This window comes from Pezoporus wallicus, unplaced genomic scaffold, assembly GCF_028554395.1.
Source record: "Pezoporus wallicus isolate ANWC-B61680 ecotype Strahan unplaced genomic scaffold, APGP_CSIRO_Pwel_v1 contig_5785, whole genome shotgun sequence".
NCBI classification, from domain to species: Eukaryota; Metazoa; Chordata; class Aves; order Psittaciformes; family Psittacidae; genus Pezoporus; species Pezoporus wallicus.
The window spans coordinates 1,131,510-1,153,683 of record NW_026641150.1 but is presented as its reverse complement, the minus strand read 5'-3'; the positions used below and the strand labels follow the sequence as shown (position 1 = coordinate 1,153,683).

General features: G+C 39.3%; 1 protein-coding gene across 16 annotated transcripts in view; it reads right to left on the bottom strand.

Annotated features, from left to right (window-relative positions):
• Positions 1 to 22,174, bottom strand: part of MCF2L (MCF.2 cell line derived transforming sequence like) — a 149,380-nt gene that overhangs the window by 38,921 nt on the left and 88,285 nt on the right. For all 16 annotated transcript variants that reach the window (XM_057422388.1, XM_057422389.1, XM_057422372.1 and 13 more), the window contains exon 3: positions 14,466 to 14,580. In XM_057422388.1, the coding sequence (XP_057278371.1) occupies positions 14,466 to 14,580 (115 nt within the window). The remainder of the gene's footprint in view (positions 1 to 14,465; positions 14,581 to 22,174) is intronic.

The following is a 22,174-nucleotide window of genomic DNA, read 5'->3' as shown; positions in this document are numbered from 1 at the left end:
GTCCTGGAATTTCTGCATACGTCCTCTGTGGAAGCATCATCTCAGATCCCACCAGGTTCCTAAATGCAACATCTGCATCGTATTTCAAGAAATATTGACATTTCTGTGTAACAGGAATAAAATTAAAGCCTCTGACAGAGCAATCAATCAGATTTCTCTCCAGGAGGACAGGGAAAGACAGGCTCAGCTGGAATTCTGGAGAAAATCTAGATGGCAGCTACACACAATTGTCTGTCTTAATACCTGGCAACAAGCAGAGCTTAATATAATTCTCCTAGGAAAAAAAAAAAACCAAAAACAAACCAACAACCCCCAACCCAACAAGGCTTTCTGAAATGGAAGAGTTGACAAAGGAAAGCACATCTCTAAGATAGCCCAAAAAGATATCTTCAGCCATCCTTCTTTTTCCATTGGATCAAATATGTTGGGTGGTTTCATTACTCAGATTGTGGTCCTCTTCCAGGCTCAGACATAAAAGCCAAGATTTGCCATTGCTGGCTAGAAGAGACCCAGTGCAAATTCTTGAGCACCTGACTTCAAACTGTTAACACTCCATTAATATAGATTGCTTTAAAGAAAAATTGAAAAATGCTCTGTTCTGTACATGGTGGGAAAAATCTTATCTTGACAAAAGCGTCTTGTGAAGGGCTGGCTTTGGAGTCTGGGATCCAGCTCCAGCAAGCCCTAGGCAGGAAGCAACAAACCAAGCTAAGACATTGTGTACAACAAAGTTGAGAACATTATGAAGACAGCAAAGTCACGTATTCATGAAAAGTAAATATTAGAAACAGGTTTGTTTGCCAATACACCCTTGGCTCTACTGACCTCCCTTTGCTGCCAGACACACCTGAATACGTAATTACAAGACTGTTTGCAACACCCCCTTCTCTTTTAGGGCACAGGATGAATAATGCTTTGGTAACAAGAAGGTATTAAATTGCCCTTTGGCTCCTGATTTAACTGTGAATTACAGCTGTCTGTCTTTCCCTCAGCCATATTTACTACATTCTGTCCAAATACTGATTTCCCCCTCCATGCCTTTAACTTGAGAGCAAAGCATTTCAGCTTCCACTGTCTCAGCAGAAACATGCCCTGATGGATATGGCCTGTACTGCTCACCAGGCTTTACCCCCTGGCTTGCTCCAGTTGCACTGCAATCATCAGCTTAGCCCAGGACCTGCATCTGTGTATCATGCTCCAACAGACTTACCACCAGCACCTACATTTGTCTCTCTCATCCATCCCTTCAACCATTTTCATTCCTTGCTGCCTTATCCCAAGAATAGCTCAAAAAGAAAAGTCTTGGAGCTTAATTTTTTTTTTTCTTTTTCCATTTTTTTTTTCCTTCTCAATACTGTCAGAAGAAATGACCAAATAGGTTCTCACCCCACCCCTTCCTGAATATCACAGTCCCCTTTATCCTCCAACCCAAGTCTCCCTCACCCTACTTCCTGCTCAGTCTTTCAGTATCTTCCTTCTGATGGACCCTTATTTTGGCTGCGGTCTTACCTGTTGAGTCAGGCAGCTTGCCTGCACTACCTGCTTGTCAACAGGCGGCACTCACATCCCATCACAGTCTTCCTGCTCTCAGCCCTGGTAGTGGACTTGAATTTAGAGCAATTAGTTCTGCAACCATAGAGAAACCCCTGCTCAGCCCCAGGATAAAGCTGTCCTTTTTTTTTTTTTACAACAAATTTGAGTAGCTACTTAGCATTCGTGACCTGGGATTTAGGCAGATTTTTCTGAAGGTATTTCCTTGACACAAAGGCCATCATTCCTTCAAGTGTCAAGTTCAAGTCCTTGACGAAAGGATGGAAGGACTTAAAAGGCTGGCTGTTTCAGTGTTTGAAAAACACAGTGGATATGTCCCCTTTCTTGGGAGCACCTCAGCTATTTTGGCCAAACTTTAAACCAAAAACTCAGGTGAGACCTCACTAATGGAAAGAAAATTTGGCAGAGTTATAAACAACTGGAAGCCAACAGTGAGAAACAGCAGACAACCTTAGCAGAACAACCTGCCTATTAAGGCTCCTTGACACTTCCCTTACAACCTCTGTTTTCTTTAATGCATTAACTTGTCTTGTATCCGGTGTACTTTCTGAAACATAATTTATATAAGCTTGTAATTCAAACTTAGTATTTCCTTCCTTTGTTTCCCTCCTATCACACACAAAAATCCCCCATCATGGGATAAGCTCTCTTCTTCTGTTTACTTACCAGCACAAAGAACAGAACATTTTTAGAAAGGCAGAGAAACCATTCCTGCTCTGCAGGAAATGTATCTGGCAAACTCACAAAGGCCAGGTCAGAAAGGTAGAAAGCAGTGGAAAGGGACCAGAGGCCACAGATGACAGGAGAAAATGCAGCAGAGGATAAACTTGCTGCTCAGTCCTCTCCTTCTGCCTTGGAGAGCCAGTGTAACACCATTTGGAGAAAACAGAGTGAGGTTGAAGTACCTGCCAAACAAGCACCAAGTTCTCCATGTAAGACTGCAGAGCAGGAACTGAATTTTCTACTTAGTGACTCCTCAGTTTTAGATTATGGGGACATCTCCCTCTTTGTCTCATTTGCAAGATTTATGAGCTCATGCACCTGGGGGAAAGGGTGGGAAAGCTTATAATACATAGGCCTGCAGAAAGAAACTTCCCTCTGGGGTGTGTGGAAGCAATTATATAGTCATCATCTGAAAGATCCTTGCATTTCTCCAAGGTATGGGTGGTGACAACTGCTACACAAGTAAGTTCCCATTGCTTCTACACTGCTGTATAGAAACTACTCATGTACCACAAACAAAACAAAGCAATTCTTCAGGTTCACCACAGAGAACTGATAGTGTAAAACTTTTGCACATTTGAAATTCTGTGCAACATTTTAGGTTAAATAATCCCATTTCAATAAAAGTGAATTTCAGTCTTAAAGCCTTATTATTACACAGTTGGTTGGCATTCCATTTGAGATTGTTCCCTACCTTGACTACCTCTACGTATACATACAAACTGATTAGAAAGTCTTGTTTACAACAGCTGAACAGCTATTTTGATAGTAGGACTTCAGTAACATTCAGTGAAGATTTACTGCACTGAGCAGAGCACCAAGGCAATGTCTGCAGTAATCTACGTTATAAGCAGCTGAAGCTGTCTTTAGATCCCTGGTACCACTCATTTGTAAAACTTGCTCACCCTCTGTGGCTCATCACTGACCATCAATGTGCATCAGTGACATACACACTGCTTAAAGAGATGTGGGGTCTCAGGATGCTCACAAATCCTGATTTTTGTATTTTTTTGCATGCAACATATAGGCCTATGTAGGAAGGACCATGGAACTGGCTCATCCACCCATTTTCAGCCATAATACTAAGCCACAAAAGGGCAAACATACAAAACACGATGACAGATCATCTTAGGGATGGTACTACCCATCCTGTCTATATAGCAGATTTATGCCTGGGCATGCCATAAAGCCTGGGTGGACCAACTCTTAAAAATAAATAAATCCCCCCTCAAATATAGAACTGTATCCAGCGCAGAAAAAGACAAGCTGGAGCTTAAACAGGTTCAGCATATACAAAAGACAGTCCAGTAGCCTGAGCACAGAGGTAAACAACACTTTGAACATGAAGCATTCCCATCATGTCCCCAGTGATAAAAATGCTTCCAGCAGCTATCACTCTTTGAAGTCAGAAGTCATTCTATATTCAGTCATCAGCATACAGGCTAGGGTAACCAAGAACAGCATTCTCTTTCTTTTCTTAGGAACAGGTGATTGGAAACCAGACACTAACTAGCAAGGTCTTTAGAATTCTATTTTGTTATTTTTTTGACAGAAAAATTGAGATTTGCACTGATATTGAGGCATTAGTGGCAAAGAAACGATCTGCCAGGAAAATAAATAGAATGAAAGCATATTTCCAAAAGATGGCTGTATAAACAGATGTATGATGCTGTCATGACATCCGGTTAGACAGAAAAGAGCAGTTTGGTGCCAAATTCTGCCACAGATGTACATGTATGACTAACTGAGGTCAAAGAATATTGCACACATCTGAGAACAGAATCATTCCTACGAAGGGTAACATTTATGAACATCCAGGTGAAGCTCTTTGGCCACCTGGCAGACCTCTTTAGCTGTAAAGCAAATTGGTATGATATTTTGGATATGATTCAAGGTGTAGGCCTGACACCTGAGTTCAGATTCCCTCAAGAATCACTTTTAGTTGAGATGTGTAACTGCTCTATCAGATACCAGTTATTTTTTTCTTGTAAATGTTGCTGGAATAAAAGAACTGATGAGCACACTCTATTTCTGGCACATGGCACTGCATATGGGACAAAAATGTGGATGCAGTGATTAACTTCTTCATAACTTCGGGATGAATATTATAATTTTGTCTTTATTTTCTGTAACCTATAACTCCTTAGCTGAAAACATTGAAGAAATCAGCTAGCTAATGCAGGAAGCACAACTGGGAGGACATGTCCACTGTTTCTGATCTCCTTGGAAAACCACCCATAGAGCACAGAACAGAGGAACAGGCACATCTCAAGCTTCCCGAGGTGCTCAATTTAAAGCCAGTGCTTGGTGGCGTGGAAGCTACTGCACTGCACATATCTCTCTGTATCCGCACCTCTGAAATCAGGAAAAAAACTTGCTATCTACTCCTTACTGTGTTTAACTAGTGAGTGTCTGTAGTGTGCTATATTTGATAATTGGGCTTTCTCATAGTCAGCTCAATGAACTTCAACTGTGGAAGGAAAAACCCTACCAAAGTCAAACTAAGGCTGACCATTGTTCATGAAGAAATGTAGGAAAGAGAAGGAATTCCAGGAAAGAAAATTTAAAATGAGGCAGTCAGAAGTGCTGCTATACAAGTGCAGCCTCTAGTGGTCGGTCCAAGCTCACTGAATGCCGAGTAAAAATTATTATATATAAAGCTCCTGGCAGTAACAGCTGCATTTTGTCGAGCACTGCTGGTGCTGTGACACTCCACAGGAGGAGCATAAGCTATAAGCAAGGAGGCACCATTTCTCATTGATTCTTATGTTTAAAGTCTGATTTTGAAAATAAAAACTGCCTTCTCCTTTCCCCCCAAAACCCCAACTAAATCACTATGAATAAAACAATATGCATGCTATTCTACAACCCTTTTCATTCTACACTGGAATTCTGTTACTAGATGCACATTCAAAACAGTGTTTGGACCTTCTCTTTACTTTGGTTTTGGTAGTTTCTGCCTTCCCTTCAGGGAAACAGATGAAGCTGCACAGGAAATGAAGAAAATCTGAGCCTTTGTGTTGGAGCTGAACCTGTTAAAGTTTCATCATTAGACAAGGTTCAGATAAGAAATTTGATGCATTTGCCTCCCTCCACTACCACATTCCAGTGAACTAGATCTTATCCAGTGTAGCACTGATGAAAACCTTATCTCTTCCCTTCCCCATTATGCTTACTTTTGGTCTCAGCTGTTATTAGTTCATGCTCCATGTTTGTCTGAAAACACTCACACTGTACTTCATTTTTCTAAGGAGTGGGGAATCATCAGATACACAAAATTGTATTTTAGGATCTCACAGCATTCAGGCAAAGAAAAGTTTAGATGAATGCTGGGTTGCGAAGTGGCATAAATAAGAACCATGATAGACAAGTGGTCACAATTTGCTCATGAGGCAGAACCGATTAGCAAAATCATATAGCATGGAAGAGTGACACCATGAAAATGCCTTTTGAAACTTCATAAGCACAGGCAAGATTATTACACATGCCGTTGTGTCAGTGACAGGAGATCTTAAAGGCCAGATAAACAGGAGACAAAATAATGAAAGAAACTTCAAAGAGCTTTGTGTAAGGGACTGATAATAATTCAAAACTTCGGAAGTCTCATCTAGACTTCATGATGACTGTAGCCCAGAAAGCCACTTGTGGTTAACATGCAGCCCTACCCCTGATCTGAAAACCCTTCTGTCACCACAGAACTGTGATTGCAACAGCTCACTGCATCTGCCTGCAAAGCAAGAACCAGCAAGGAAGATGGGTCACTACCAGAGACGTACTGTTGATGAGGTGAGTGACAACTCGCTGACAACCAGGAGAGCTGCTCTCAAGCCTTGGTCCTAGGGGCAACCGAAGGTCTTTATCCTGCACAGCAGTAGGTCCCCTGAAATTGAGAGATATGAATCCAAACATTTTTACTTAAGGCACTGCTTGTGTTCCTCAGCCAAATAAGCAGAATAAGCAGCAGTAGAACAAACCTTATTTATTTTAAAGTGTTTGCACCAACATATAGTGTACACAGTTCCATTTCTCTTTTCCCTCCCCAATCAATTTCAAAGAGATGGGCATCAGTACCTTCTTTGATTGGTCCCTATAGCTCACTTTACCTCATACGCTACTCTAGATCCTCAAAACAGCCCTTCTCCCACTTCCAAGGCAATTTGTCCTTAAAACAAACTCAACTCATTGGAGTACATTAATGCTGGCTATATTCCATCATATATGCATACATTCTTTCTGCTCCAAAAACCTTATGCTGCTGGGGGGGGGGGGGGGGGGGCGCGGGGGGAATGTAGCCAGTGTTAAAAAAAAATAAAATAAAATTAAAATGTCCAGGCATCATCATCTGCCAGTGCCTGGACATCTGCTTGTACCATATGTGCTCATTCTCTTTCCATGGTACCCATCAGCCATTTTTTATGGCAATTTAGGAAGCTTTATCCTATTGAGGAACCCCACAGACTAAAATCAGAATTACTTTGATGCATTTCTGCAGGTAAAAGAAATAATGATTGAAAGACAAAGTTATTGTTTAACAGATCCTCTTTTAGTGTGTGAAATTAACTACAATAAGGAGTTTTACATTTTCTAAATGGAAAATACAATGTAATTTCTTCAGATCACATGGAGTTCTTTTGGAAGGACTGTTTGAAGCAAGACAGCAACTGAGGACTCATTTAGACTTAACTACAGATGGCTGAAATAGGCCATGTTATCCTTGAGGGGCAATTAAGCATAAATAGGTCAATAAAGGCAAAATGGCTGTGCACTGGTTAAGCTTAAGTAAATATAAGCAGCAGAAAGCATATGAGATCCTCACCTTAGAACTATTAAGTCTGACTTCATAAAAGCATTTTTACACCTATTCAGAACTATGATATTGGAATTATACATATTTGCAGTACACTGCAACAACCATTAATGACACTGCAAAAAGTATTGGCACAACCTTATATGTAACGCTGCAGGTTTTGTTTTAGAGAGTTTACACTTAAGTTTAGAGAATTGAACACCCTCTTTAAGACTGGATTAATAAAAACTCCTGCATGAGGTCCAGCATTTTAGTACTTAACTTTCACAATTTTACAGTTCTCTCATTGTCAGATTAAATTTACCACTGGACAGTGTGTGTCATGCATACTGTTCAAATCCTCTAAGCCCTTAAGGTGTGTAAGTGGGATTTTAAAGACTGAAAAGGCTTTGCCTGTACAGGGCTGAGCTTTAACCAAGTTTAAGACATTCAATAGGTGGACATCAAATTAAGTGCAAATTGTTCCAAGCCCAGTGAAATTTCAGACTCTTAAGTAACATGTTGAGCTTCGACCTGATCTTATTAAACTATGTATCTGACACAAAAGCTTCAAACTACCACTTTAAGATGCAATGTTCTTATTTAAATTTAAGCCTTTGCATTTCCTTTCTGCTTAGAGAAACATATGGAATTTACAACTGTTTGGCAGCTGTGCTCTGAGAAAGGAAGGGTACACACAGCATGAGAGATTTTGCTGGAGGTCCTGGGATGTTCTTACTGACAATTTTGAGGAGCTGCCAAGGTAACAGCAGGGTACAGGCTCCACATCTTCAGCTTGGATTGTAATCCAACAAGGAGGACAACACTGAAATGAAGCACAGCTGACAGAAATAAACTCTGAAACTGCAAAGCTGTTGCTCATCATGCCAATGAGAACTGTCAGGGCATCTGGTTTTTAGCATTTCTTACCCATTATGTGTTGATGTTCATCCCTGGCACTCCATAAAACAGAAGCGGTTAACTCTCAGCCAGTGGTGGGCTGCCTGTTTAGTTTGCAGATAAATGAGGAAACGCATGTGGTTACCCTCCCACACGAGCTTTTCACAAGATCAGCATGGATGGGCTCACCAGCCCAAAACAGAGCATTACCCCAACACCACTCCTCTTGCTTCAGGAGTGCAGTAGTGGACCTGTGCCAAGGAGAGTGGCCAGACCCAAGATCTATGACCCCTGTACTCTCCAGTGCCCCTCATGCTGAGCTTTGTTAGTTCTAATAACCATATCGTGCTGTGGCATGTTCTTCCGATCCCTATCTAAATCCACCCAGCCACACTTTGGTGTGCCTATGTTAGTGAAGTCTCCTCAGGTCTGAACCCACAGGAGGGCTTAACAGAGGCTTTGTTTTGTTTTGTTTCCAGTCCCAGTGTTATCCCAAATGATGAGGGCCTCATGTCCTTAACAAGGAAGGGTCTACCAAAAGATTAGCAAACCTTAACAACTGAGCTTTCAAACTGTCGGATGTTGACACTTTCAGAGGTCACCTCGTTCTGTTTCGTTACTTGGACAGGATGGCTCCCTAGTTTCCAACGCCAGACTATACCACAAACAACAGGATTTCTTAGAAGGCCACATGGTGTTCAAGCATTTGGGATCCCAAAGAAGCGGACGCTCTTCCCAGGCAGGAAACTGACAGGGACAGCTTTCAAAACAGGAAATTGCAGAACATGCCAAGTTAAACTGAGATATACTGAAGATCATGCAAGGGAACAGAAAAGCACTGCAAAGAAAGACCGTACAAGGCTCTGTTGAAATATAAGGTGAAAAGGCCTGCAGTGTGGGACTCACGCTGTCCATCAAAACCTGTTCTGAATATTCTAATCTGCACTCTTTTTCTTGAAAGGAATGTTGAATTTAAGACTCCATATTACACTTCTAAAGTATTAATTTTTCAACCTCTCATGGCCACAAGAAATTCAGCATTGCTTTCTTTGTTCAAAGATGAACCTATATGAGCAACAAGGAACATTAAAACTATATCCTTGTGTTCTCTCATACAGCATTCTGTTTTCCGAATGCAGTAAAGACTGCTAAACAGCCAAAAGCAAAACCGTATGTTGAAAGATCCTGGGGATTTTTGGGGGGGTTTGTTTGTTGTTTTGTTTTTTTTTTTAACCACTGCAATTAACTATTAATTTCTTCTTGGCCCAAGTTCTCATACTACACTCCACATTTGGTAAATTCATATTCCAAGAATGTGTACACACTTAAGTTAATAAAATGTTTACAGTGACCACTGTGATGGATAGAATTAAGTATGAATAACACTTGCCTTCAGGATACATTGCAAGTCTTAGTCTATTTACTAGGATAAATACAAAGAAGAAATACACTTTCAAAACAGAGGAAAAAAGAAGAGAAAACAGAGTACCCTAAGATGACTTCTTAAGGGTACAGGTGGCAGCTGTTTCAGGAGCCTATTGCAAACCTGACTGGAACATATTTTCTCCAACCTTGGTATATGCGGGTTATAAAAGGTATATCCAACAGGTGCTTCTCCCACTTTGCAGTAGAATGATGGACACTGTATATGGAGGTCATTGGTTTTTTTACTCAGTTAAGAGGCTAGACAGTCTTGCTCTACATGGCCTCCTTTTCCATGACCCAGCTCAGCAGCAATCCCCAATGTTCTCAAGCCATGAAGTAATAGGAGACATTTTTCTCTGCAGAGAGAGAATCAAACCAGCTATGTGGACATTATAAAATGGCCTCAAAGGATATCAAATAGATGCAAGACTTTGCTCACTATCCTCTACTGAAACCCAGTTGAATTTAAAGAGCTGGCCTCTTACAGACACTTATTTACAGACACTTATTATAGTTTATTCAGCAACTCCATCAATAAGAACTATTAATTCCCATGGATCAATACTTATATGTAAAGTATTTGTACCTATTCAGCATTTTAGCTCAAATACTCTTCCTAAAAAGTATTGCTTTAAGTACACTACATACTGCCATGGATTCTCCTTCTTTCATCTAGAGTACTATATGTATAAAACCAAAAATCAATTGACCTAAAAGAATATCTTTCAAAGAGAATACTCACCTTTTTTTAAAAAACCTTATCTTGCCATTCAATAGTAATTGTAATTAAAAAAATACTATCTGCTAAAGGCAAAAACCTGATTCAGAAGTATTACACCTACAGGTTTACAACACACATCATTACCAAAACAGCTGTTATAAAAGGATTAGCTGTCATCTTCCACTACATATGGTACTCATCCTTAATTCATCATTTTTTCCTGATAAAGCAGCAATCTTTAAGTATACAAGGTACGTGACTGTTGTCACACACTACGTCTGAATCTGTACTGAATATTATGAGATTATTACAAACCACACATTACATATCGTAAACCTGAATTGACCTTGCAACTTTAACAACACCCACCTGAAGAAGATGGTTCAGCTCTCTGCTTAATGATATACAGTTGCACCAGGGTTAACTGAGTATCTTAAATTGAGATGAGGTATTCCCTTTCCACTGTCTCTTTCTTAACATCCTCATGTATCAGGCATTTACACATCTGAGCACATGCTGGTAACTCTACTGTTTGCACTATTCTGCTCCATGGTCATCTAAGCTGGTAACATGCAGCTTACAATAGTTCTATTTCTAAATGCAAGGCGCCCCATGAGACGCTTAACTCTTCATGATTAAAGTTCACTATGAAAAAGATGAAAGTTTACACAGAAAGAGCTTGCAAAACTTAGTGGTTAGATAGTATAAAAGAAGAATGCAAAAAGAGAGGACAAGGTCATATTTACCTTTAAATTAGAGGGAATAACAAAGGTAGGTTAAGAGGTTTCAATTTTACCTCTTTCAACAAAGTCCTAAGCTAGTCTTATTACCAACACTACTTCTTTCACTTGGGAACAAAACCCGAAATCCTGATGCCACTGCTAAGATTTATTATACCAGTAAATATTTTATTGGGTCAACTCCACTGCAGAGCACAGAAAGGTCCTTTCTTATGAGGCTTTTAGAAGCTCCTCACTGTCATTCCCATGAAATATCATTTCCCCTAACATGCATCTGCAGGCAGTCAGACAATGAGCTTTGAGTTATTGCTGCCAACCCCTTGCTGTGACCACAAATCTTGTACAGGACCAAGTAGCACAAGTAGCTTTCTGAGGAACTGTTGTGGCTCCAGACATGTCTGTGCTCTGAGGGGCTAGAAAAGTCCATTTCCCCTTACTTGGTCAAAACAGCCCAAAACCAGAGTTATGTATTTTATAACCTATGTAACACTAATCTGGAGAGCAGTTCAAGCATAAAAGCTGTGGGCTGTATTCCTGTCCTTCCTGTAAATCTGTACTCCTTGCTACTCTTTAATAAACTTACAAAATAAAAAAAAATTAACTGCCTCCACTTCCCTCAAAAGCAGTTTATAAAGTATTCAAAACAATATTTGAAATTTTTGCTCTTGAAAACTAAGATAACACCAAAAATCCTACTTTTTGACACCTTTAACAGCACTAGAAATAATCACAATTCAAGGAACACTGCAAACCTGTCTCCTCTTTGAGGTATACACTGTGAATAACTTACCATTAGCAAAACACACTTTCTAAAGGGATGTATGCTAACATCTAGCTAGTGGCATTTCTGTAAGTTTTTATTCCTGTAAGCCTGCACATGGGCTCATAAACACACAAATTTTATACAGTAAGCTTGTAGCACCTCTAGTGCAAATGTCAGGAGTGTCTTCAGCCCTTTCAGATTATAGCAATTCTCAGGCACAAAAGGGTCTCAGGTTTATCAGCATCTTTACAGTGGTATTATTTTTACAAGGTTGAAATTGAAGTGTTATCGCCCTAACACCTGAAGTATTGTAATTTTTACAATAATTAATACCTTACTGTTCACATCTAGTCAGCTGGGCTATCTCCTTCATTTGCACAGAACAAGAATCTCTTCCTAAAGAATTGCAAATTAAAGAAAGAAGAAAATCCCAGAAGAACCACCAGACTTTAGGAATGGCCACTTCTACTTCAATATACATTGTTGTCAGGTAGGGGAAATTAACAGAAAAGCCTCCAGAAATCTCCTCCAAGACTTCCAATTAGTAAAAACATGCTCCTGCCAAACCGATGCTCTGGGATGCACTCAGCACTCCCCCTCCCCGCACCAGATGATGTTTGTTCTGATCAGAATTTCTCACATATACCACACTCTGTGTAGAAGTTCAATGGGCCACCATGAAGAGCACCACCAAGGACTTTCAAAAGGAGGAGCAGATGTGAATTTAGTACATAATTATTTGTAATAACAGTATCTAAGAAAGATACCACCAATGGAGGCTTAGCACCATGCAGTTTAACCAACACAAGGATAAACAAAGAAAATGCAACAATTGGCTGCTAGCTCCCCAGCTTCATTCTCTGAAATGAACTAGGAACTAACAAGTACAACCAGGATGGCACCTCACAGTACTGCTTTGCATATAACCAGTGGTACCTCACAGCGAGCAGGTCCTTCAAAATAATTACGAGGAAGGCCCTTTACAAGACCATTACTTTTTCTCTTCACGCACGTACAGTAAACAACAGCGTATACATGCATAAAGGACATCTGCCATGAATAGCTCCAAATGTGAATTCAGCATAATCCATGCTAAGATGTACTGAATGTTGCCAGCAAAAAGAAAGCAAAATACAGTTTGAGATCAACATTTCATGATCATTACACAACCTGCATCTCTAAGGCTTTTTAGTCTGAGAAAGCCTTATAGCCCAATTTGAGAAAGACATAAGGAGATCTCTACTCATACAATGATTTAGATTTGAAGGGAATCAAGAGGTTTCTAGCCCAACCTCTTGCTCAAAGCATGATCAACTCTAAATTCATGCCAGGTTGTTGACAGCCAGGTTGTTTTTACAGGCAGATCTTGAAATCCTCCAACAGCAGAGACTCCATAACTTCTCTTGGCAGCCTGTCTCTGTGCTTCATTATTCTCCCAGCAACAAAGTTTTTCTCTTACATCCAGGTCAGAACCATTCTGTTCCCACTCCAGCCATTAGCTTGTCTTTCCCTACTGCCCATCTCTGTGAGAAGCGTATTGCCTGTCTCCTTCACCACTCTCAATATAGCTCATCTCATCCCAAAGAATAATTTGGAGTGAAGATTTCTCAAGAGATCCTTGACTTGATCCTCACCCACTGCTAATTATTCTCCTCTGTGAACCCTCACTCTAAACACACAGGTCTGGGAGACATTATCAAGGAAGAATGAATTTAAGTGTCTTGGCCTCATCTGTGTTGGCAGCTAATAATTTACCCAGCCCCTTCAGCACAGGTCTGCATTTTCCTTGTCTGTTCCTGTACTGCTAAAGCAACAGAAGGGTTTTTTTGAGTAGTCCTTGATGTCCCTTGTTTCTTATCCTTTAGTTCCAGATGTGCTTTGACTTTCCTGAAGCCATGCCTATGTGTCTGGAAAATGTTTTTGTATTCCTTTTTCTCCTTTTGTAGCCTGTCCCTTCTTTCACTTCCTGTATGCTGTCTTCGTACTGCAACTCAGTCACAAGTTCCCCATTCAGCCAGGTCAGTCTCCTGTTACGTCTATTCATTTGCAAGGGTGTACGATTCTTGTGCTTGGAGGATGCTGCCCTTAAAAACTTGGCAGCCTTCCTCAGCAAATTTACTCTTCAGATTTGCTTTCCATTGAATCCCGCTTACCATTTCCCTGAATAAGCCTAAACTCTGTCTTCTTGAAGTTGAGGGTCTGTACTTTATTCTACTACTTGCCTTCCTCACTTCCACCAGGACCTTGAATTCCACTATTCCATTCTCTAACAGATCTTCAACAAAATCACAATTTTTACTGAGCAGCCCATTGATAACCCTGCCATGCCCTCTAAGAAGGCCAGGATTAATTGCTAGGCCTGCTTAGCACCCTCCAAGTTCTGGATGTGCTGCAAAGACTGTATATTCAGCTGAGCCAGGGAAACAGAGCACAAGTGGTTAGGACAAATCTTGGTATGTAACTACGGAGTATTCCCTCACACTGAGTAACATCTTGAGTAGCACCTAGGAATTACCATGCTCTGCCAAAATTATACATGTTTTCAATTAAAACAGAACACTGCAGTCTAAGATACAGCAAAGATAAGAAACAAGAAGACAACGTCCATCACAGAATCTTTATCCATACATTCTTCCAGGAAGTAATTTTCTGGTTAAATATAAATAGCACTATTTGATTCATCTAACAACTATGTTAAGCAGCTGTGACTAATCAACACTTACTGACATTGCACCATAGCTGCATTTTCCTTTTTTTTTAATTAAATACCAGCCTGATCTTTACACCATCATGTGACTAAATGTGAAAAATCACTTAGCAGATAAATGGGTATTTTCTCCTAGACAGGTGCTCAACCTTGGGATGCTTGTCAGGTAGGTCAGGACATTCTGGAACTCCTTTTCAGGGATCTCACTGAAAGCTGGATAGTCCGGAAAGGTTATAACAGGGCATCCATCTCCCCCTCTTCCACCTGCAGAAGAAACAAGCAGCAGCATGTTTATAAACAAGTCCCTTTAGCAAGTAAGTTCCCAGTAAATTAAACTACTGTGTTTCTTCAGGGTTTTTTGGTGCAGGGCTCATCAGCGTGGACACTGCTTATTCTGAACAGCCTACTTTCTTCTTCAGAGCTTAGGAAGTTTTATTGGAGGGAGCTTGTTACACCGCATTAGTTTTCTATACAAATGTCTGCTCATGTGAACAGTTTTGACACCAGATGGCAGTGCATCTTTCTTCTGATAAATGTCAACTGCAAGTAAATAAATATAACCAATTTGGAGAGAGAAATGAGCTAATTTTGTGGGAAAAAAAAGTTAATTCAGAATGAAGTAGGTGAATCTCCATCTTGAACTGAATTCAACCTTCTCACCAGTATGAACTCATCATGCAACAACTCCCCATTCCCTTTCCACCAGGGTGCTGTGCTTCCAGAATGATGTAAAGAAAGGGCCAGAACATTAAAAGAAACAGGGGAAAGTGTTTCAAATGAGATTTCCTGTTAAACTTCTGAAATTACCTATGAAAGGTAAAGCAGAGCCAAACACCTACACTGCAGTATGGCTGCTGATGAGCATTATCTGTATCTTTTCTGGCACCACTGGGGTAGTATTCACAGATGCAATGCTTTTTAATGCAGTTCACACACATTCTTATAAGCAAAATGTAATATTTTCTTTTAAAAGCAATGTTAATGTATCATGTCTTAAGCCAGCACATTTTCATAAAGGCAGGCTGGACAAAGAGTTTGTTGAGCCCTAGCAACTGCACAAAGTTGACAGAGGGTAGCAGGGACACATTGCTAGAAAGTTATCTTTGCTTCACAATTGACAGAAAGGAGAAAAACAGTCAAGAAATCTACTGTGGTAAAGTAACCAAGATTTTTTTTTTTTTTCCAGACCCAAAATCTTACAATTGAGTAGAAATCAGCTATAAACTGTATTAACAACACCGATCATGAGAGCAACAGTGATTTGTGAAAATTACAGTGCACTACCCACTCCCAATGTCTTTGCTTCTAACCAGAAAAAGAAGAGAAATATTTGAGCTCAGGTTCATTTGATAAAAGAAATCACTGTTCCACTCCAAACCCACATGTAATTAGAAAAGCTCAAATACTATCCTTATGTTAATTTGTGGTGAATCTGATTTTAATCTACCAGCTTATGGCAATATGGTGCTACTAGCTCTTGAAATCAAACTGTCAGAAATCAATGTGTTCTGAATGCATTTAAACAACAAGAAAATGCAACTATTATGCAAAAAATCACAAGTTTGCAAACATAACCTTTACAATACATCTGAATATGGCAATGTTAAGCCACGGTAATTAATTATAGCTAAATAACATTCACAATACTAATGTAAGTGAAGACTGATTTTGATTCTATTACTTTTTTGCTCTACCCAGGCTCTCGGGACCAAAGCATTTTCCTCTCTCATTAAAAACAAGCAGTTTCAAGCATGATAATGATTATTTCTGTTACTCATGAGGTGCTCTGCTCTCTCTAGAATATCTATTTTTACATATAATTACACATTATTTGCTGTATCCCCACTGGTTACTTGCTTTGTTCTACTTAATTTCTATAAATAGGACATATGAAACAAAAGAACAACAACAATAAGCTTGCAGGACACATCCTAAAAGCAGAAGCCCAGGCTCTGACCTTCAGGGAGTTTCCAGACCACCACCAATTGTCAAGGGCAAATAGCACCATCCTGCCTTGACACTGCCTATTAATTTTAAGTTTCTAGTATAGTCATCATGGTTATCTTGGGTGGAGATTACTCCGTCCTGCCACATGCTGCTAGAAGATAGTTGTTCACTGATTACCTTTTTCTCCAGTATTTTCCTGCTGGAACTTAAGCACACATGTACCTTGAAATGCTGCTCAACTGCTTTTTTTCTATCAGGACCATCTGCAGAAAAGAGCTTAGAGCACAGTGACCTGAAGTGATATACATAATCAATTCTGTAGAATTTCAGCTTTAACATCACTGACCCTATAGAAGTTGCTTTCTATACTGCCACTTTAAATACATGGCCATCAGTGGAAGATAGTCCACTCTAGCAAAGCAGTTGAGTGTTTGACACAGCAGATTGCAAAAAGGGCATGAGAAATAAAACAAATTAAAAATTCTACATATTAATTTTGTTTGTATTAAAATAATAGTAAAAGCAGTAGGTGGCTTCACTTTTTAAAGAGTCCTATATTTCATAATGAACCTTACTCAGAAAGGAATTGTTTTTTCCCTTTATCCTGAATCGCTTTTTGGTTTTCACCTCTGCAAAAGCAGCGTTGCACAGTTTATTGCTAAACTCACTGCTTAAAATCTGAGTTTTCTTCCCTTCTCCCAGAAGTAAAACAAGCCAAAGAATTTAGAGGGAAGAGATAAACACAAAAGTTTAGGAATCTAGGTTGGGTTTTATTGTTTTTAGTGAGACGGAAAACAGATGAGTGACAAAATGAACGATTTACTTCTCCCATCCTTCTTGAAACACAGGTTTAAGGCAAAAATTTAAAGCATTTTATTAAAACCAATTCACATTATGACCTTCCAACATCTCCGAATTATATACACCCAATTGTAAAAAGAATGAAATGTAAACTTAGATGATCTTTGAGTGCTACAATTCATGAAAATAATTCAGTTTGTACAGAGTAATTTTTAAAACAAGTGACCGGAATTTTAATCACCATCCAAAAAAGTAGCAATTTAACTGTAACGTTTTAATAAATTTAGGTTGGTTGATAGAGTTACTACTTCTAATTACTTCAGTCATAACCATGGGAAAATCATCTCTTTCTCCTTCACCTCTAGCTCACAACACTGAAACTTCAGCCACATCTGTGGAACAAACTAAATTTATTTATGGGGCAAGTTCTGTACACACTGGCACACACAAGCCCACTCTCCTATTTCTAGGGATAACCAGGGATGCTCTCACCTATACAGCTGGAATTGAATAGTTTTATGCATTCCTAAGAGAACCAAGTATGTCCTTGAGAGCATTGAGAATATTTTCTTAGTCTAATTTTAGTTGCCAGGGTTTTTTAAAATATAAATTTCTGAAAGGATATTAAGTCCCCTTCTTTTTTGTTAAAAAATATAAATACTGTTGTAACTATGCAAATGTCAGGTTGGATGGAGATTGAGCAACCTGACTAGTGAATTATGTCCTTACCCACAGAGCGGGGGTTGGACTAGACGACCTTTAAAGGTTCCTTCCAAACTGTTCTGTGAGTCTATGAAAATGTGGAAAAACATTCAACATTATTTCTTCTTGAAATATTAAACAAATGTCACCTGAGTGCCAGCTTTAGGTTTTGTTTATTGTAAAGTGCATAAGAGAACACATGCCTTAAGAGAACACAGCCGTTAAGCGTGTGCAATCAGTCCACACACATTTTACCTGAAACGGTTCCCAAGAATCACTTGAGACTTGTCTCATAACATGCAGCTGTAAGGAACATTCTCCAACTGAGAGGATTATTACTTTTCAGTCTAAAAATGGAAACATCATAGAAGTAAAGAGCACATATCAGCAATTAAAAAACTACCACACCGCTTCAAATGAAGTGGACCTGCTTCCATCCTACTTCCATGAGACTTCATTAAAGGCAAACTTTTTTATTAACTCACACCTGACTTTTACAACCTATTTAACTGAAACTTCTTTAACAGATGTGGTATAAAAGAAAACACAGATTACTGCTCTGAAATGGTAATTTTTCAGTGGCTAAACATCTAAAATTTTACTAAACCTCCAGTTAGGTGGAGCTCTTCTAAACAGATCTACATGCCTTAGTCTAAAGCTGGTTTTTAAAACAGCAACAACACTGGGTTTTGGAAAAAAACACATGTTAAAAACATGTTGAATTGCATTAGCTCCATGGGTTAGGCAGCAAAATCACTTAACTGTGCTTAAGAAACAGCACTTCATGTTCCTAACTTTTGCATATAATTATTTAAACAACAGCACCAACAATTAAAGTTATGTGGACCCAAAGCATTGTGATCTTGTGTACGAATGGAGTGGAAAAATTATACTTGGAAAACTAGCTGTACTATTGTGAGATGGGACTGGTAAAATTTACCTTATGTCTAGGTAATTTAGCTTTTATTCTTTATAATCTGCAACATCTAACTGCTCCTATCACAGCTGTAATATCTTTTGGGTTTGTTTTGTTTGGGGTTTTTTATTAAAACCATGACAAGTGGAAGGTCCTACACCTGGGTCGGAGCAATCCCAGGCACAGCTACAGGTCGGGCAGAGAAGAGATTCAGAGCAGCCCTGCGGAGAAGGATGTGGGAGTGTTGGCTGATGAGAAAACGAACATGAGCTGGCTTCAGCGTGCGCTTGCAGCCCAGAAAGCCAATCGTATCCTGGGCTGCATTAAAAGGAGCGTGACCAGCAGGTCGAAGGAGGTGATCCTGCCCCTCTACTCTGCTCTCATGAGACCTCACCTGGAGTATTGTGTGCAGTTCTGGTGTCCTCAACATAAAAAGGACATGGAACTGTTGGAACAAGTCCAGAGGAGGGCCACGAGGATGATCAGGGGACTGGAGCACCTCCTGTATGAAGACAGGCTGAGAAAGTTGGGGCTGTTCAGCCTGGAGAAGAGAAGGCTGTGTGGAGACCTCATAGAAGCCTTCCGGTATCTGAAGGGGGCTTATAGGGATGCTGGGGAGAGACTCTTCATTAGGGACTGTAGTGACAGGACAAGGGGTAACGGGTTCAAAACTAAACAGGGGAAGTTTAGATTGGATATAAGGAGGAAATTATTTCCTGTTAGGGTGGTGAGGCACTGGAAAGGTTTGCCCAGGGAGGTTGTGAATGCTCCATCCCTGGCAGTGCTCAAGAACAGGTTGGATGAGGCCTTGGGTGATATCATTTAGTGTGAGGTGTCCCTGCCCATGGCAGGGGAGTTGGAACTAAATGATCTTAAGGTCCTTTCCAACCCTAACTATTCTATGATTCTATTCTATGATTCTATGATTAAGCAGGTAGGGTGATAGCAGTAGTGCCAAACCAAGGAAATTATAACACTGTTTTACACAAATGTAATCAAAAGGTATGTTACTGACTTGGTGTCCAAAACCAATCTCAAATAAGAAATAATTTCATTTCCATTTAAGATGGCACTAACAGGGAAAATTACAAAAACTATGAATTGTACAGCAGCTAAACTACACACGTGTGGGTGCACACACACATAGAGAAAAGGGTAATACCTCACAGTGTTGTGAAAGACACACTATTGTGGGATTTTTTTGGTAAGGCCGGCAAAATACAGGAACAGCAAAGAGATTGGTTAGACTTCCAGGAAAGAAGAGCAGGAAACCATTTTGCAATGTTTCCCTAATTATTCCCCTCCTCAGACATAAGGAAAGTTTTTCTTAGAAATACTCTGCCTAACCCCACAAAAAGGAAGCAAGGTAGCTGGATATAATTGGATGATGATGGAGCAAAGAGATAGGTCTTCCAGCCTGAATCTATAATGCAAATTAAATAGCTTTCAGACTATTTAGAAAAAAAAGTGATCCCTATGTTGATCAATATGCACACACAAAAGCAGGAGCATCAACATCATTAAACAGTATAGAACTACATCTTTGGTTCAAAAGACCTAACTTAAGTAAAGTAACCTTATTTGCAGTCATGTCAAAAGCAAATTCCTTGCCTGAATGAGAGAAAGGCTTACTACAGATTTTGCTTTACTGTTATGGTAGTTCAGCTATTATGTCTCTATGTTTCTGATAAAGAATTTCTCCTTTCTCCTTGCATAATACACTGGAGTACTTAGGAGTATCTGAAATTACATGTAGACTTCAATGAGGTAGTGGATAAAAACTTCTCTGCATACCCTTTGAAAATAAAAATAGAATTAGAGAAATATTCTTTCCTTGAAATGAGAGAGAATTTTTATTTGTGTACCTTTCCAAGCTGCATCAGCCCAGGCTCATAAGCAGCAAGTGTACTGGCTCAGAAACCAGACTGAGATAAGTAAATTTGTACCTGAATGTATTTGAACTGGAGATCTCTTAGCCAAGGATTCATTTCTTTCTTTTCTTTTTTTTACTATTTTTTTTTCTTTTAAAAAAATAAATCTCTATGGACAGTGGGTTTAAGACAGTGAATATAAAACAGCAGTTAAGTTTATACCTGCACAAGACAGAAACTGCTACATAATACCTCTTCCACTGTCAATGTGCAACAGACATTGACCATGTTGTATCAGCAGCATAGAGTCGAAATTTTTAACTAACTGATGCAATGTATGTGGTACAGGACCCACTCAGAAGTTCTCAAACACAATTTTACAGACAGACTTGGCACCTGTGGAGACTTCAAAGGGAACAGTTTAACTAGTGAGGTATTTTCAGGTCATTTCACCACAGGTGAGCAAGAACATAGCCAAGTAAATAAAGTTACAAAGAGCGAAGAGAAGCTTATTATTTAGAATGATAATTTAAAAGGACAGATATGAGCATTTGGAAAGCTAGTACCAATGCTAACTTTTTCCAACAGCAGGAAAAACAACTATGGATTGATGGGTAAAAATGCAAGTACCATGAACTCATATTTGTATTTCTTTTAATGGAAATATTTTGTTTGAAGTTGTTCAGTGCAAAGAGGCATTCAAAGGAAAGCAAGTTGAAATAACTGGTTCGGTACTTATACTGTCCAAGAGTCTCACCTGCACATCACATAGCTTGTACAATTCAAAATGCATATAAACATACACACCTGTCTGTACATTCCCCTTCATCTACATTTATTTTAACATATCTGCATACAGCAATGGCAGATCATTGCAAAGTTGGGTATGAAAGTCACACAATACCTTTCCAATCAAGGAAAGAAAACAGAAAATACTAATAAAAATAAATATAAAATGTGAATGAAATACTATAAGGAACTGAAGCATTAATGCAAGTTTTTGTTTAAATTTTTTTCATTCCAAACCTAAATTTGGCTGTTTCTGCAGCACTTCCATTATGACGTAGCAGAAAGAGGGACACAAATTACTTTGTATCTGCTGAGGAAAAGAGAACAAGGGAAAAAAAATGACCCCAATTTACACCAAAACACAGGAAGTAGCCCAGAAGGGGTACAGTCTTTAGGCACAGAAGTAGACTAGGTTTCTTTCACTATTCAAGCAAGTGTTCCACGAGACCTAGATACATCCTATTAGAGACACTAAAGTGATTCTCAAGTATATGTCACATTCCTGTTACAAAGCCAAAACCTAAACCTTGAAAAGCATCTAACACATTATTCAAATCACCATACCTGCAAAGATGATATCTACTAAATGTATTTGTAATCTATGGACATTCATTTTAACAGTTTTTACACTAGGTCCTAAAATTCTATTTCCAAGGCAACTTAGTAATAAGCAGAAAAATCCCCTTCACCTGAACTATGAGTGTCTTAACTGACATTACAGCAAAGCCACTTGGTAGCACAACTGCAGGAACAAATTGTGCATAAATCAAATTATCAAAACATTATCTCTACTCCTTTGCTCACAGAACCTGTACCATTATTTGGTACAGCA